This window comes from Microtus pennsylvanicus, chromosome 16, assembly GCF_037038515.1.
Source record: "Microtus pennsylvanicus isolate mMicPen1 chromosome 16, mMicPen1.hap1, whole genome shotgun sequence".
NCBI lineage: Eukaryota > Metazoa > Chordata > Mammalia > Rodentia > Cricetidae > Microtus > Microtus pennsylvanicus.
In genome coordinates this window covers 40,688,609-40,705,305 of record NC_134594.1, presented here as the reverse complement: position 1 = coordinate 40,705,305, position 16,697 = coordinate 40,688,609, and the positions used below count along the sequence as shown (strand labels likewise).

The 16,697-nt window shown below is 37.7% G+C and overlaps 1 protein-coding gene across 3 annotated transcripts in view; it reads left to right on the top strand.

The window, feature by feature from the left end:
- The window catches only part of Zbbx (zinc finger B-box domain containing), a 91,667-nt gene extending 75,818 nt beyond the window's left edge, over positions 1–15,849 (top strand). For 2 of the 3 annotated variants that reach the window (XM_075950558.1, XM_075950557.1), the window contains exons 18-21: positions 1,037–1,153; positions 7,801–8,058; positions 13,194–13,329; positions 14,975–15,217. In XM_075950558.1, coding sequence (XP_075806673.1) covers positions 1,037–1,153; positions 7,801–8,058; positions 13,194–13,329; positions 14,975–15,101 — 638 coding nt within the window. In that variant the 3' untranslated portion in view covers positions 15,102–15,217. Of the gene's footprint in view, positions 1–1,036; positions 1,154–7,800; positions 8,059–13,193; positions 13,330–14,974 lie in introns of all 3 variants that reach the window. The other variant, XM_075950556.1, reaches the window with a different exon arrangement.
- The last annotated feature ends 848 nt before the right edge of the window (positions 15,850–16,697 follow it).

Sequence of the window (16,697 nt, the reverse complement as noted above, 5' to 3'; positions counted from 1 at the left end):
TTAAAACAGAACATAAAAAATATCAAAATCTCCTTAATTTCTAAGATTTACTTGTAATTTGTTTTTTTGAAATATTTGTATTGTCATTTATTGTTCTAAAACACAAATAACTTAAACTTGCTTTTTGACTGTTTTTCAGTGTACAACTCAGTGATACTGTTTACTTTCATAATGACATATAACATCAGTACCATTTGTCTTTAGAACACGTCTTATCTTATTAGATCAAAATTCTATTCTCATTAAACATAACTCATTAGCCTCTCATTAACCCCCAGCTAATACCATTCTTCAGTCTTCTTGTATTATTTTTTTTATTCTGCTTAACTCATTCATATAAGTAAACCAGTATATTTTATTTAGTATAGTGTTCCAAGTTTTATCATGTGGAAGAATGTGGAAAAATTACATTTTATAAAATAAAGTGTAAAAAATATGATGAGATTATGTAAGTCACTGTATATTTATTTATCTTTTATTTTATGTATGTCCCATACTTCTCAAACTCTAGGGGAAATAGTTGGAGAATCACTGTTAAAATATTGTGTTTATAAAGGAAAGCAACCCTTTCTTTTATGCTGCATTTGTTTAACTCTTGAAACTGTGTTACTTTATGTGTCTAAAATACCCTACTGGGCTAATAAAGAAGTGAACAGTCAGTAGCTAAGCAGGAGAAAGGATAGGTGGGGCTGGGAAAGAAGGAGGGTAAATAGGAGGAGAAATCTGGAAAGAGAAGATGAGGGAGTCAAAGGAGGAGGAGAGGATGACGTCAGAGGCCAGCCACCCAGTGACACGGCAAGTTATGGAGTGAGAAGTAAAGAAAGGTATATAGAATAGAGAAAGATAAAAGCTGTTCTTCTCAGGTCATGAGTGTGATGGTTGCAGCACATGAAGAAGCGCATTTTACGCTCCTTCTCCCCATCTTCTGGCTTTAACATTCCATCCATGTCTTTTCTGCTGTGTTCCCTGAACATTAAAGGTTGTGGACCTTACCTTATTTTCTACTTTGTTTTACGTTATCTTCTTCCTGTTTCAGAAGACAAAGTGTGGATCCCAGACAGCAGCTTAAGCAAGCATGCTGGTGGTGCAGATGCCTTGCAGGATCTGCCGAGTGCTGAAAATCCACTTCCAAATCTGCAACAGCAAAAGACAGGTACAGTCAACGGGAAAGCAGCAGTATCATGTTGCTGGCCTCCTCTGTTTGCTTCTTTGATTCTTGCCCAATTATTAGTCATCCGAAATGCTTTTTCCTTGCCATTATACCCCACTCCAAAATCTAAAGGCAGAAAATCTAGCCAACAAGTGAACTCATTATTTCTCTCAAAGATAGATTATATTGTTTAGCTATTTTCTACAGTAACATATTATGAATCATATTGCAAATATAGCTCAGAATATGGTATGTTTTGAGCAACCCTCAATGAATATCCATACAAGTTCTTTACAGTTTTGCTGCTTTTATGCTTTATTTCATATGCTTTACTTGATTCGTTCCGTTAAATAAAAATACGTTCTTCTCTCATACAATTCATCCTGACCACATTTTACCCTCTCTTTACTCCTACAATTTCTCTCTTCCCCAGCTCTTCCAGATTCATTCCCCTCTGTTTCCCTTTAGCAAAGAATAAGCCTCCAAGAGCCAACAACCAAACAGTCAAAATAAAATACAATTAGACAAGTCAAAAGCCCGCACACCAAAGCTGATAGGACAAAGCAACCCAACAGGAAGACAGGAGTCCTAGGAGCAGACAAAAAAAGGGAAAAACTCACCTGCTCCCACAGTGAGGAGTCCTATAAAACACCAAGGTAACAGACATAAACATATGCAGAGGACCAGGCAGAAACACTTGCAGGCGAGGTACTTGCCACTTCGGTGTTTGTAAGCCCATATGTATCCTGCTTAATTCATTTAGTGGGACGTGTTCTCCCGGTGTCCTCCAGGCCCTCTGATTCCTACTGTCTTTCGACTTTCTACTCCATAGGATTCTTCAAGTCCTGAAGAGAGAGACTTGAAAGAGACCTACAGATCTTGTGATTATCTATACCCATTTGTGAAATCACTGTCTTTATTTAGGTTTCATTAGAACCAGGATCAATATCATTTGGACTTATATCTAAGGTTCTATATTTTTAAACTGGGCTCTTTCATTTTTAAAGATTATAATTACATTTATTTACTTAGTGTGTTATATATACACAGTTATATATATGTTGGCTCTCTATTATAGTTATTTTCCTGATGCATTTACCCCCAGTAGGGCTAGCATATTACTCTTATTCCATCATACATGCTAAAGTATATCTGCTTTATTCTGCATTTCATATGTAGCTGTAATATATATCTAAAAGAAAAAAATCAAATCAGTTCAGTACAGTTATGTGTAGCATGTTAGCACCATCTGAGGGTCTGGGGACAGAGGATGCATGGGTTTTGTTCCTGGTCTCAGGAGGAATACTTGACAAGAATGCGCCTGCCTTTAATCCCATCATTAGGGATGTAGAGGCAGGTAAATCTCTGTGAGTTTGAGGCCAGGCTGGTCTACAGAGTGAGTTCTAGGACAGTCAGGACTGTACCATAGAGGAACCCTGACTCAAAAACCCCAAAAGAAAGAAAGAAAGAAGAAAAGAAAAAATATTTTTCAAGACAAAAATTTAATTACATATAAGTTGTTCATATGTGTAAGATTTATATATCTTTTTTGCCCTAAGTCTGTCAGCTAGCATTGATCCTTTCCATTTGAATTTTTGGTGATTTCCTGTCAGATATAAAATTTTTCGTATCAAACTATCGATTTGTGATTAAACGTTTTGGAGCTCTACAATTAGATGCCTATTGTCACATCAAATTTAAAAGCAGCCTCAAGTATTCTGCTTCCTGCCTCCTGAGCAGGGAGAAGGAACTGTGTTTTAAGTCCTATGTATTGTTGAAAATACATTTAGACACCTGCTGTGAGAACTCTGTTACTAAGACACAGCTTCCTAAGTAAACAGCCAAAAGCTTTTAGTATCTGGGGCAGCTCCATCAGTGAGAAACTTACTATGAAACACCTAGAATGCAGCGCCTCTACTAGGCCAGCCACTTCCATGTGATCTCCAGTGGCTGGAGGTGACTAAAAACTAAGCTTAGAGGCATTATAACATGGGAAAACATGTTATAATGCAAATTTGCTGATCTCATCCTTAAAGATGCTGAGTTATACAGAATTAAGACACCTGATGAGCCACATTTGTCAGTCAATCTCTGTTGTGTTACTGTAGATTCTTCAAAAGTTCTATTTTGAGAAAACTGCTTGATATAAGGACATGCAAATTAAATTATAGTATATTAGTTATAATAGGGGTATGTGTGCACGCATTTTTTTGGAAGAGGTGATAAAATAGGTATGTCAGATATTAGAGATCATATGACATTTTAGTTGAGTCTTTAAATAATAACAGTAACCAGTTAGGGAGTTGGGAAATGAGTTCTGAACAGAGGTAGTGGCCTGAAATAAAATTTGTAAATGCTCTTGGCAGTGAAGCAGGCTTCAGAGATTTTTATACTCTGAACTAAAGCCAGGGTAGGTATGAATTTTAATTGCCAAAATGTCTTGAATATCTGCGAAGGTAAACTGTATAGAATGCATACATGTTTAGAGGCAAGTCTCTTCCTCATTTAGTCTTCCTCAAAACTTCCTGTGACTGTATACAACACTGTGGGACATCTTCAGCAGGACACTTAATTCGAGTTGACTTGCCCTATCTTCATTTGTAAACTCTGCCTACCTTCCCTTAAATGCAGCCCAAATTTAGCCACTTAAACTTTCATTTCTCCTAATGAGTGCTCTGTGGGTGTCTGTTTCTATTGCTTCCACCAAACACCATGACCTAAAAGCAAGTTGGATTGGAGAGGGTTTATTTGGTTTACACTTCCATTTTGCTGCTCTTTACTGAAAGAAGTCGGGACAAAAAGTCAAACAGGACAGGATCCTGGAGGCAGGGAGGGGAGCTGCTTTCTGGTTTGCTTACACAGGCTTTCTCTGCCTGCATTCTTGGAGAGCCTACAACCACCCACCCAGGGATGGCACCACGCACAATGGACTGGGCCCTCCCACACTGATCCCTAATTAAGAAAATGCCTTACAGCTGGATCTCATGGAGGCATTTTCTCAACGGAGGCTTCTTCCTCTCCGGTGACATTTGCTTGTGTCAAGCTGGCACACAAAACCAGCCAGTACCATGTTAAATTTTGGCATGTGCTCCAAAATCCCTTTTTACTCTTTGAAAAACTCTCCTAATATGATTAATTTTCTAACAAATTCTGTTTATCATAAATGAGTAGGTTGTTTATGCTTTCAGCCAGATTAGTTTATATATTTTATAACTTATGAGGTTTATATTTTAAAATGAACAAAGGTTGTGACATTTAGTTGACTAAAAGAATACTGCAGCTACCTGCGGAAGGTAACACAAACACACAAAACCGTCTTCCTGAGGAATAATTCTTACCTGATGTGCTCCCTCTATTCTCCCCACTGCATCTCCTCCCAGCCTGGTCTCTCCCTGGCTCCTCTATGTTCTAAGGCAGATCACACGATTATTTTTAGCCTAGGGATGTGTTTCTCTCTTTCATACAGGATGCTTTGCAAACTCCCACTCCATCCTTAGATCCTCCTGGGGATGCTTTCAATCTCAGATCAGATGCTGCCTCAGTGAGGTCTTTGAGGCCACCCTACATATTGCTGTTCCCCAAGTCCTTCACCTTCTTTCACTCTTTCTTTACCTTCACTCTTCCTTCACCTTCCTTCACTCTTCCTTCTCCTGGAAGCCATGGTATAACACGACTTATATTTCTCATGCATTCTTCCTTGGTCAGAAAGCAAATATTAGCCTGTTTACTCTTTGGTGATTCCTTAGTGGTGAAGGCTGGTTCTGGTATTTTGGTGCAAATTGACATCAGGGACAATATCTGATTTGTTTTAGAATATCTTGATTTGGATAGAGAATTTAGCAGATTTAAGAGTTAATAAATGATTTTTATCACTGAATTAAGTATTAATTCACTGGTTCTCAGAGTTGGATGGAATTTAAGACATTACACTAATCCTGTATTTTGAGGGTAAGATTTAGGTTATGTGTCAAATCACAAACTGATTTCTGACTCAGTGAGTAACATAATAAGTTTCTTAGCAACCTAGCTAAGTATTTCCCCCATACGCCATGATTACATGTTTCTAGAAATCTTAGAAAATATTTCTATTTTTAATAGTAATGCTTTGAAATATGCAGAGTAACGAGTATTATAATTTTTAAAATGTAATTCATGGTTAAAGTATTGGGATCTTTGATAAAAATATTGTTACTAAAATGCTACCCAAGGAGGCTGGAGAACAGTTCAATTGATAAATTACTTTCCAAGCTTGCATTGAGACATGAGTATAATGCTAGAGCTCATATAAAAGTCAGGGACAACAGAGTATTCCTATAACTCAGACACTAAAGAAGGAGAGACAAGATGATCCCTGGAGCTAGCGTGGCCAGCCAGTCTAAACTGAATCAGTGTGAGAAATACTGTCTCAAAAATATGAGTGGCTGAAGAAGGAATTCTATATTGACCCCTAGCCCCTGTACACCTACACAGAAAGAAAAAATGCTACTCCAAAGCATATGCTATAATTGTGTCATCAAATTCTATGTTACACATAGAATAACAGTAGCATTATTTGGTGATTGATTTATGTGTCATAACCTCATCAATAGTTTTGTGTCCAGTACGTCACTATGTTTTGTCTTTTCAATGGTTAGCCTAGTTACAATACTAAGCATAGAGAATATAATTAAACCACTACCACAGAGAATTTTATTATATCTAGAATCTGATGGAAATCAATATTAATCATGTTCTGATATTCCATTGCTGATGATGGCACCAGTTGCTCCAAAAACAGGTAGAGGTGTGTGTGTGTGTGTGTGTGTGTGTGTGTGTGTGTGTTTAGTAAAGGATGATAGCTTCAACTGCCATTTTTCATCAGGGGCATCTTTCATGTTGTGTTGAGTATTAAATTTAACAATTATATTAATATGTTCAGGAATAAAATTCTAAAGTGAATGATAAGTCTACGTCAAGGAAAATAAATAAAAAAATAAAATCTCTGTGTTTTGGCGACTCCAAACTATAGTGGAGCATATTTCCAGCCGGAAAGATGGTCTGTCCTTTTGCTCTATGGTGAGCATATCTGATCTATCCCCTGGGTACATTTTCTTTCAATTGGGATCAATTAGCTTCAAATTCAGTGGTAACCAGATGCTGCTGAAAGCTCCAGCCAGTGCTGTCCTGAGTTATCTGAAGGGCATCTATGGAATTTGATAGTTTTCTCACTTCCCTTTGTTGCTGTTGCTGCTGTTGTCAAAATATCAGACCTTACTAATAACTTCTTCCTTTTATTTGCTATGTTTCAATAAGCGATATAAATTCTTTTACATTTTGCATTTGATGCAGCACCATAACACAGAAGAAAGAACAATATTTCTTGAGAATCCGGGATGTTTGATTTCTGTAAAGAATTACTGCCATAGCTGCTGTTCTGCTGGGAGATGGCATAATTCTGGGTGAGGGGACAGAGTGCTGCTTTCTGACTATGAATGACTTATTGAATCAGTTCACATTCTATAAAGGGAGACCACTTTTCAATTCTGATCATTGAAATATTCCTTGAGGGCATTTTAACAAGAATGAACACATAGGCATATGCCTGTTGATTAACTTTCTTTAAAACTTCTTTTTTTGTACTGTCACAAAAGGGTTAGATACTTAATTTATTCATAATTTCATTTAGCAAAATCATTTTTAAAACTGATTTCTGCAATGTTCTTTAAAGTCAGTACCCTCTGTGTGTTATGATGAGTTGTTATGAACTATTTACATGCTATAACCAGATGCTCATGAGAGTGTTCATATACTCACTATAGAATAAGAAGAGGAAGAACAAAGGAAGATAAACTGATTCTTAAGTTTATACAGGGTGACTTCCCTAGTTACCATTTTGCTTTTTACTTTTAAATTTCCCTTTGATTCTATATAGTTACATGTCGGTGTATCCTATCTTTCCCCTCTCCAAGGTAGTGCGGTATTTTTCTAGAATTTAAGGAACACGTAAGGGCATCCAGCTGTCGGATGGACTGGAATGGAGAATGAATGCTAGGCTGCTCTGAAGCTGGCTTATCGGATGGGCATTTTGCCTAAACTGCTGTAGATTAGATTCTCTTTTCCTGAGTATAGAAAAATGACTCCGCGGAGTTCTTTATGTTACTGTGAATGCAATTTGGGATTATTAACTGTGGGTAGCTCAAGTAAGTGATAGCCAAAAGCCACCAGAATTATGGGATGCTTTGTGTCCAGGAGTGCCGTCATTTGTATTGTAAGCATACAGTGGGGCTGGTGCATGGTGGATGGTTGGTCAGTAAAGTGTGTGCTGTCTAAGCACTGGGTCTTGAGTTTGACCCCTAGATCCTGTGTAAAAATGTCAGGCATGCTGATGTATGCTTTTTCTCCAGGGCAGGGAGCTGGGATGGTTGCTGTAAGAACAACAGTGTTACTCACTGTCCAAACACTGAACCCTAGTTGGTAAACCTAAGCCAACGGGAGGATTTCACTCAAATGAGTTGGATGGTGTTCCTGATGACGAGAACTCCAGTCTCCATTCAGAAGCACACCCATTTGTGTGCGTGTTCACATATACACATGCATGAGTACACTATATTAAATAAACGATACACACGTGGGCTCTTAACGCAGTTGTCTGCTTTCTTTTCTCTTTGCAGGCCAGAAATCCCAGAGACCTTCTACGGTGAACTTCCCTGTTTCCAGTTCTGCTCGCAAAGGCTCCAGCTCTCATTTGTCCTCTTATTCCCGACCAAGAAGTGTAGCTGCTCAACCCCTATCCAGAGCTGCGTCTGAGATTTCAGAAATTGAATACATAGATGTCACTGACCAGAATGAGCCTTTCCTAGATAACGCAGAAGATCAGCAAACTTTAGACAGTTTGGAGAAAGAGTTAAACACACTGAAAGACCTTGCAGGTAAATGACAGCCTTGACTTATGAAATGCTGTAAAAAAACCTGTGTTCTGCTTCAGTCTTTACATCTTGCTCTACAACAAGCAAATGAAGAACACATTTCCTTCCCATGTGTCTGTTTCCTTAGATATCCCCAATACCACACAAAAGTAGTCATAAAATATGTGGTTTCTTAACACACAGAAAAGCTAGTCCTTTTCAACCCATGTAATACTCAAAAAATATTTGACATAACAACCCTTATACTTAGGGCCAGCATTTTGTCTCCAAGTATAAAGTCATTTGACCGAGACTGAAAACTAGAATTTCATTCCAGGTAGAATTCCTCAAGTTTCTCTCTGACTTCCTTATGTGTGCAGTGGTATGTATATGTGTGAATTAACCCACACAAATGAAATGTAATAAAAAAGCTAGTTTAAAAGCAAAATCTTTCTGATCTTTCCTTCAAGTGCAATGAAGTCTTTATCTTTGTGCAATTGTCTGTACAGCGACCTTGTGGGAAAATTGAGCTGTTGGGATTCTTGAAGCAGTCCTTTCCGACCTTACTGTTTTCAACAGAATACTGCCTAGTTAACTATATAAAACTGCCTTTTATAGACCAGAAACAGTAGAAAATGGACAGTTTCTTCTGATTTTTGTGCATATTTTTTAACATTTAAGAACTGGAAGAGGAAAAACTAGGAAACTGATAGTATTTCTGCTTAAGTTTTTTTATTTTAATTCATCTCTATATAAAGATGAAGAATCATTCATTTGTTCACGTTATTAAATCCCGTGATATTCTAGAGTAGAGTAAATACATCTCAGTGAGTTATCACTTGTTATCTTGTCAAGATTTCCTTCTAGTTTGCTTCTTGGTCAAGATTCTGTGGATTAAGTTCTCTGTCCTAATCCAAAGGCCTATTATAATGATATTCTTGAAAATATCTGGCTTTGAAATGTCTTTTTTAAAATATTTCTTTATGTATTGTGCATGCTTGGGTATATGAATGATGAGGAGAGAAGGGGGAGGGGGAGTGTGTCATGACAAGGGTGGAGGTCAGAGGACAGCCTTGCAAGGCCACTTCTCTGGCTACAGCTTTACATGGGTGCCCAAGCTCAGCCTCGGAGCCAGGCTTGCTCAGCAAATGCTCTACCTGGAGAGGCAGCTTGCTGAGCAAATGCTCTACCTGGAGAGGCAGCTTGCTGGCCCACACACTGTGTCTGTTATGAGTGACCACTTCAATGTATGTAGCTAATAGATCTGAACTTTCTTTCCTTTGCACAATAGCAGACACTCAGCATCTTCAGTCCCTGTATTCCCATCGAAGTTTTGGTTGTTTGAGCCTAATGGTCTTGCCGTTTTTTCCCCAAAGGGAGGGCTATGTGGCTCTGTTACCTGATGTGCGTCCAGTTTAGAAACCCCTGAGAATTTTATACTTGAAACACAGATCAGCTTAGAATAGTAACATGTTGTCTCTTCTTTTAACGGGGACTTCCTTGGCTCTGGATTCTACATCCTGTCTGTGACATGATCCTGTCGTACTTTACAACCTCATCATTTCTTTCTCACACTTCATTCCTGGAAGAATATGCTAAACATCCTTTGTTTAACTGTTTTATTCATTTTTTAAATTTTTTCATACACTGTATTGTAATCATATTTTCTTTAAGCCCATGGCCTATCTCACCTCATACCCTTGGCCACTCAGTGACAGGACTAGGATGATTCAATTTCACTACTCTTAAAGTGACAGCCTTTCTTTCCGACTACAGAATAAATTCCTTATTTTCAGAAAGAAAAAGTTCTGCTTTTGTATCTTAGAATTGGTTTCTGTTACAGTCTGCCTTCTCCTGCTGGGAACCTATTCCCTTTAGTTGAATCCACTTTTAACAATGTATTTCCAATATGTCCTTCAGTTACTTTATTATCTGGGCTTCTCCCAGTTGCTGTCTTCCAACAGAAAGTCCAAAAATCTGATTATTGTTCAGTTCACAAGACTGAATGTTTCAGCTGGTCTTCAGAACATGCCAGCATTCGGAAGAAGTAGGCTCTAATGCTAGTGAAAAAAAATGGGCTTCCTAGTGAGAATGAGGGCCAACAGGCACAGAATGAGAGCTTTCTTTTTTATATCCTTTATATAGGCAGTCACCAGAAGTTGTGGCCCAGATTCAATTAAGGTCGATATTCCTATCTCAAATGATCCAATCAAGGAAAATCCCCCACAAGTGCACCCAGCTGCTTGAGTTTTAGCTAAATCCAGATGCAGCCAAGTTGAGAGCCAAGAATAGTCAACATGGTTGCTTTGCAAGGTTTTTATTTTCACGTGTATTTGGTGTGCTTTTTTTATTGCTTTATAAATAATACCATTCAAAATTTCCACCTCCTCCCCTCCTCCCATTTCCCTCCTGCTCCCCTCTCTCCCTCCTCCTCAAGTCCTAAGAGAGGGCAAAATACTTTGCCCTGTGGGAAGTCCAAAGCCCTCCCCCCTCCAACCAGGCCTAGGAAGGTGTGCATCCAAACAGACTAGGATCCCATAAAGCCAGTACATGCAGTAGAATCAAATCCCAGTGCCATTATCATTGGCTTCTCAGTCAGCCCCCATTGCCACCCACATTCAGAGAGTCCAGTTTGATCACATGCTCATTCAGTCCCAGTCTAGCTGGCCTTGGTGAGCTCCCATTGGATCAGTCACACTGTCTCCATGGGTGGACCAACCCTTCGCAATCCTGACCTCCTTGCTCATCTTCTCCCTGCTTCTGCTCTTCAACTGGACCTTGGGAGCTCAGTTCAGTGCTCCGATGTGGGTCTCTGTCTCTATCTCCATCCATCACCATATTCAAGATATTCATCAGTATGGCTATGGGACAAGGCAGTTTGGTGTGCTTTTTTGAAGCTTAAATTCTATCAGGATTTTAAAAACCAGTTTACTAATGATATCGCCTTCGCTTTTTCTTTGATATATTTGATAGACTTTCTGAAGTAATTCCAAACTTTTTGAAAATTTGTAAAATAGTAGAAAAAAATGGAGCAAACTCAGTTATATGTGTATGTTCTGAGAAAGAGAGAAGAGAGGATGAAAGGGAGACAGAGGGAAGGAAGAAAGGTGGGGGAAGGAGAGAACAGAGTGAGAGAATGCATTTTGTGTTTCTGTACTTTTAAGATCCATTTGAAAGTTAGTTACAAACATTGTGACTTTATCAGAAATCATGCCAGTATTATCTTCATCAACAAGAAAACCTCTTACACATGTGTGCTGCTGTGCTCAGAGTCAGTCAGTTAACATGATGAAGATGCTTCTCTATTCCACAGGACATGCTTAACAGTACTTACTGTCCTGACATTTTTGTTAGAACTCACTATTATTATTCTGGAAAAAGATCCAATTGAGCAATAAGTGACCATTTAACTTGCTTTGTTATATTGGATCTTTGACATCAGTTTTGTTGTTGTAAAAGTAGTTTGTTTTGTTATTTCTTTTGTAGGCAACAGATTTGTGTGGTATATTTTCAAGAACTTAAAGTACATTTTCTGCCAAATTAATTTTTTTTTCTTTTTTAGTTACTTGTTATAGTATTGACAGGTCCTGTCTCCTCCTTCAATTCTCTAGTGTCATGAGTTAGGCATGTAGTGCAATGTGAGGCTTTCATTTAACATTTCTGCTGAAAGGCTGAGTCGGGGAGAAGAGAATAGCTCAAACCTAAGAGTTAGACATTGTAGCACAGCCACTTGAGCTAAAGGAACTTGGGTGTAGTATCATTGTATAGTGAAAGACTATTTTCGTGTGTGTGTCTCCTTTCTCATTTTCACAAATGAGGGTGGTGGTATTTCTTTTTAATATAACCCAAACTTTTAGGAGTTTAGTTTCATAGTAAATCTTATCAAGAGTCCTCAAATATAAATGAGATTAGGTGACTCTGTCTGATTGCTTTGGGATTGTGAGGGAAGAACATAATCTCAAACTTAATTTATCTAAGTGTATCATAATTTGAAAATCACTGAGCTAAATAATTTTATGGAAGTTTCATTCTGTAAATATATTGAGGTCTATCTTTCAGTGGGAACAATGTAATTTAGTTTCGGTGGGGGAAATCTCTTTGCTCCAAAACTGAAAGTTACTATTAACTCTCAAAAGCTAAATATTTTTTAAGTCTAGTGCTAGAATATTGTTTGTTTAGTGTTTATTCCTTCCAACTAGGAAGTTAATTATCTGACACTTTTATAAAAGGGAAAGACTAGTAGCACCCAGTGAGGGTGATGATCTAAATCATCATAATACGTTATGGTAACTTAGATGGCTTAATGGGCTGGAATATAGTTCAGTTGGTAGAGTGCTAACTTATACAAAGCTCTGGATTCTAACTCTACTACCTCATAAACAGTACATAGTGGCTCACATCTATAACCACAGCATGCAGCTGGTAGATATAAGAGCTTGTGAAGTCAAGGTGATCCTTTGCTATATAATGAGTTAACCTAGCCTACCTAGACACTAAGTTACATCAATGTAAGAAAGAATGAATTGAGATCTCTCATAGAAATATTTATTTCCATGTTGTATTTCAAGTAAAAGTTTGTATAAAGATGACTTAAGATTTATCTACTACTCTCCCTCCTTCAAATACAAAAGATCACCTAACACTAAGAAGCCAAAAAAAAAAAAAGAAGAAGAGCATTACAGAACAAACAAGCACATAAATAATAAAGAATCTAAGGTGCAGGCAAATTTACAAACTGCACAATGATCTACTGTTACAAGGGATTACTTCATTTCATTTTGAATTTTGTGAATGGTCAGGCTATTTGGCATATTTCACCAGCAGCACGTACATTTCAAAAATCATTATCATTATGGTAACTTGACACCACGCCTTTGTTTATTTCCTTTTCTCTTGTCCCTCCTTCCTTTTTCTTTTCTTTCCTATTGGGGTTAGTTATTGGCCCTAGGGTTTTCCACATGTTAAGCAAGCACTGTACCCCTTACCCTGTGCTCCCTGGAATCTCACCACCTGATAAGCATTAAGAGATGGATGGGTGGCAGCAAGTCTGTGCTGAGCATCTTTGTGTGCTGCTTGTCATTCATCCTGGGTAAATTCCAGCACCATACGATATTTCTTGAATGTACATGCTAGTGATATACGGAAACAACATGTTTCAGATCCTTCAGAAAAACCTCAGAGTCTACCCTCAGAAGAGTTACCAGCCTTCACCCGCTATTCTCTGAATTTCAATCAGATGTCCGAAGACCTCCTGGAGATGCCTTGTGACGATGACGACTGTGAAAATGAGATGAGGTAAGTTATCCTAGACCTTCCTACAGGAAGATGGCACATAATAGCTTAGATGAGCTCAGTGTTCTTTACTATAGAAGAATATTTGCTCAAATGTGTGAAATTTATAACCGTTTTTATTTTATTTGTTTGGAACTTGTGCTGACCTAGTATTGTGATTTACTAAAAGACTTATAAAATTGTTACTTTAATTGAAAGACATTTCTCTGCTATGTAGTGTGGGTCATTAAAAGGGGACAAAGGCAATAACCCCCCCCCAGGATTATATTGAAAAAAAGTTGTCTTGCTTGAATTAATTAGTATAATACATCTCCATAGTTCACATTAATAGAATCTTACCCAATGTAAAGATTAAAGACTAGAATATTGATTGAGAAGTTTTCCCTTTAAAATTGACTCTGGAATTTCAATTTGCATAACTTTATTCCTCATTGCAAATGGGAATCACTTTAAAAAGATATAGAGGTCAACTTGACACATGTTCGACAAAGCAATGAGTTTGGCACTGGCAGTTTTGAAGGAGGAACTTATTTTAAAATAAGAAAATAAATTCAAAATAAAGATCTTTTAACTATAAGTCCCTAGGATTGTCTTGCAGTCTAATGCTCAACTCTAAGGGAATTAAGAGTGTGTAACTATATCTTTCTGAAAGAGAAAAGCTTTGCCTGAGCTCCTGAACTTTTTGCATGTCAATATAAATAACACTTTAAAAATGAATAGCATAGAAGTAGTTTTTCCCGTAAAATGTTATTAAAACCCAACTAAATCTATATGTGTTCTCACGATCATTTCACAAAAGAAATTTAATACTAAAAATACAGAGGGATGCATGATATAATGCAGGATGTACAACTAAAAGGATCACACAATAACCACCTGGCAGCTCTTGTAGTCTCTTCCCAGCTTGTTCACAGGTGAGTAAGGAATTGTTAATTGAGCCTGCTTTGGATTTAATAAAATTGTCTGTAAAGATGTCATGTCTATTAGGAGATGAACATTTTCACACTTGCTGGCATACATGGGCTGGAAATCCTGGTAACTTTGGACCCAATTATTTGAGTAATACAGAGGATTTTGTTCTCACAAGCTATGTTTGTTTCTAAACCACAGACACTCAGGTGTTAGAACTTTGGCTAGTCCACATCTTTCTACAGATAAAATACAAAACAAAACAAATCGAACAAGAACCAAAAACAGGCAAGTAATTAGTGTCATTGAATTTTGGCTTTGGTTGATCTCAGTGACTATCCATATAGTTTTAATTTACTGTACACAAGGGAGTGATTTATCTGAATGTCTATTCATTGGGATTCTTTTAAGCAGCCAATATCATGATGAATGTTCTTAATGATGACCCTGAGGCTCTGCAGGTTTTAGAAGTTTCTTCTAAATCATGAGGGAAGGGCACTACTGGAGCCCATAAATATCCTCTCCCTTTGCTACAGTTGTAGTTTGGTTTCCTGGGAGTGAGGAGATAATGAGAATTTCTCATTTTGAGGAGACTTAGTATATCCTAGGTGCATGGAAACTTACTCCCCCATTCAGCCTGCTTCCGATGGCTTCAGTGTAGGTAGTCTTGATTGTAAGACAAATGGAAGCTGAAACTTGGTGCCATATGCTGTGTACTGATCCTCTCGTGCATTTTCAGCACTTCTGGAAGAAATACCGAAATGCAGTCTTTGCTGTCACTTGGTGATTACAGTACAGATGAAGACGAGGAAGATATTCTTGACAAGCAACATGTCTCTACACTTCCATGGGTGAAGGATGTATAACAGATCATTACTTCTCCACTTTGTACCCAGAATAAACCAAACAACTGAGTGACTAACGTGTCCAGGTGTTGGAGATTATTAGTGGCTCAAATATTTTCAAGCTGGAAAACTAATAAGGATTCACCATGGTAAAAGTGGCAGATCCTTTTCTTCCAGATGCCATATTGTATGTCAAACACTCATCTATATTGCAGACCACACTGGTAATGGGTAACTTTATGTCAATGAAACTTACCTTAGAACAGAAAACTATTGGGTTTAAGCTAACGAATGTTTCTTATGTAATAATATTTGATATTTACATAGAGAATATTCTCTATGTCCATGCCAACACGGCATCATCAACTCACTTAAAATTACAGTGCTTTTTCCTGTGAATTTTTTTTGAATACCTTCTAAAGTTCCTCTTAATGGAAATTTCTAAAGTTGATGTGAAGGGTAATAATAAGATATAAAATAAAGTGGATATAATATTTGTTTTAGTTCCAGTACATTTTTAAAAACAGACCTCGAGGCGGACTGAGAAGCCAATGATAATGACACCGGATTTTGATTCTACTGCATGTACTGGCTTTTTGGAAGCCTAGTCTGTGTGGATACCCACCTTCCTAGACCTGGATGGGGGAGGCTTGGAATTCACACAGGGCAGGCCACCCTGACTTCTCTTAGGACTGGAGAGTGAGGAGGAGGGGAAGTGGGGAGAGAGGGAGGAAAATGGGAGGATGGGAGGAGATGGAAATTTTTAATGAATAAATAAAAATAAAATAAAAAGAGAGACCTCAAAGCACCTTAGTCTGGGCTAGTCAATGAATTGGTAAATTTCATGCGTCAGCTTAGCTAGACTTCAGGGCTCAGCCATCAGTACAGAGGTTTCTAGGTGGCAATTTTTGATGAGAATAACAGTTTGTTTTTCACTAAGATATGAGAAAAGCAGATTATTCTGAACAGTGTGAATGGCTGTCAATGGAAAAATGGATAAGGAAAATGTGGTACATTTACACAAAGGAATACTACACAGCAGACAAAATGAATGACATCTTGAAATTTCTAGGCAACATCTAGAATACACTATATTGAATGAAGTAACCCGACCCAGGAAGATAAATATGGTATGTTCTTACTCATAAGTGGCTTTTAGACATAAAGCAAAGAAAAACCAGCCTACGATTCACAATCCCAGAGAACATAGACAACGAAGAGGACCCTAAGAGAGACATACACTGATCTAATCTACAGGGGAAGTAGAAAAAGGCAAAATCTCCTGAGTAAATTGGGAGAATGAGTAATATGGAACATGGATAAAGGAAGAAGGGGAAGGGGGAGGAAGGGAGGGGAGCAGAGGAAAAATAAATAGCTCAACAAAAACAATTGAAATATATTTTATTAATAGTAAAGTCACTAAAAAACGAAAGAAAAAGTATCATTGATGTTTGGCTGTGTTTCTACAAATATATCTATTATTAATTAGTCTTTTTAATGTATTATTGGATTTGACTTGGTTTTATGAAAATATTTTATTGAGCAATTTTAAGTTCAGGAAAATTGGTTTATAATTCTTCACTTTGTTGGGACTTTACGTAGTTTAGTGATCATAGT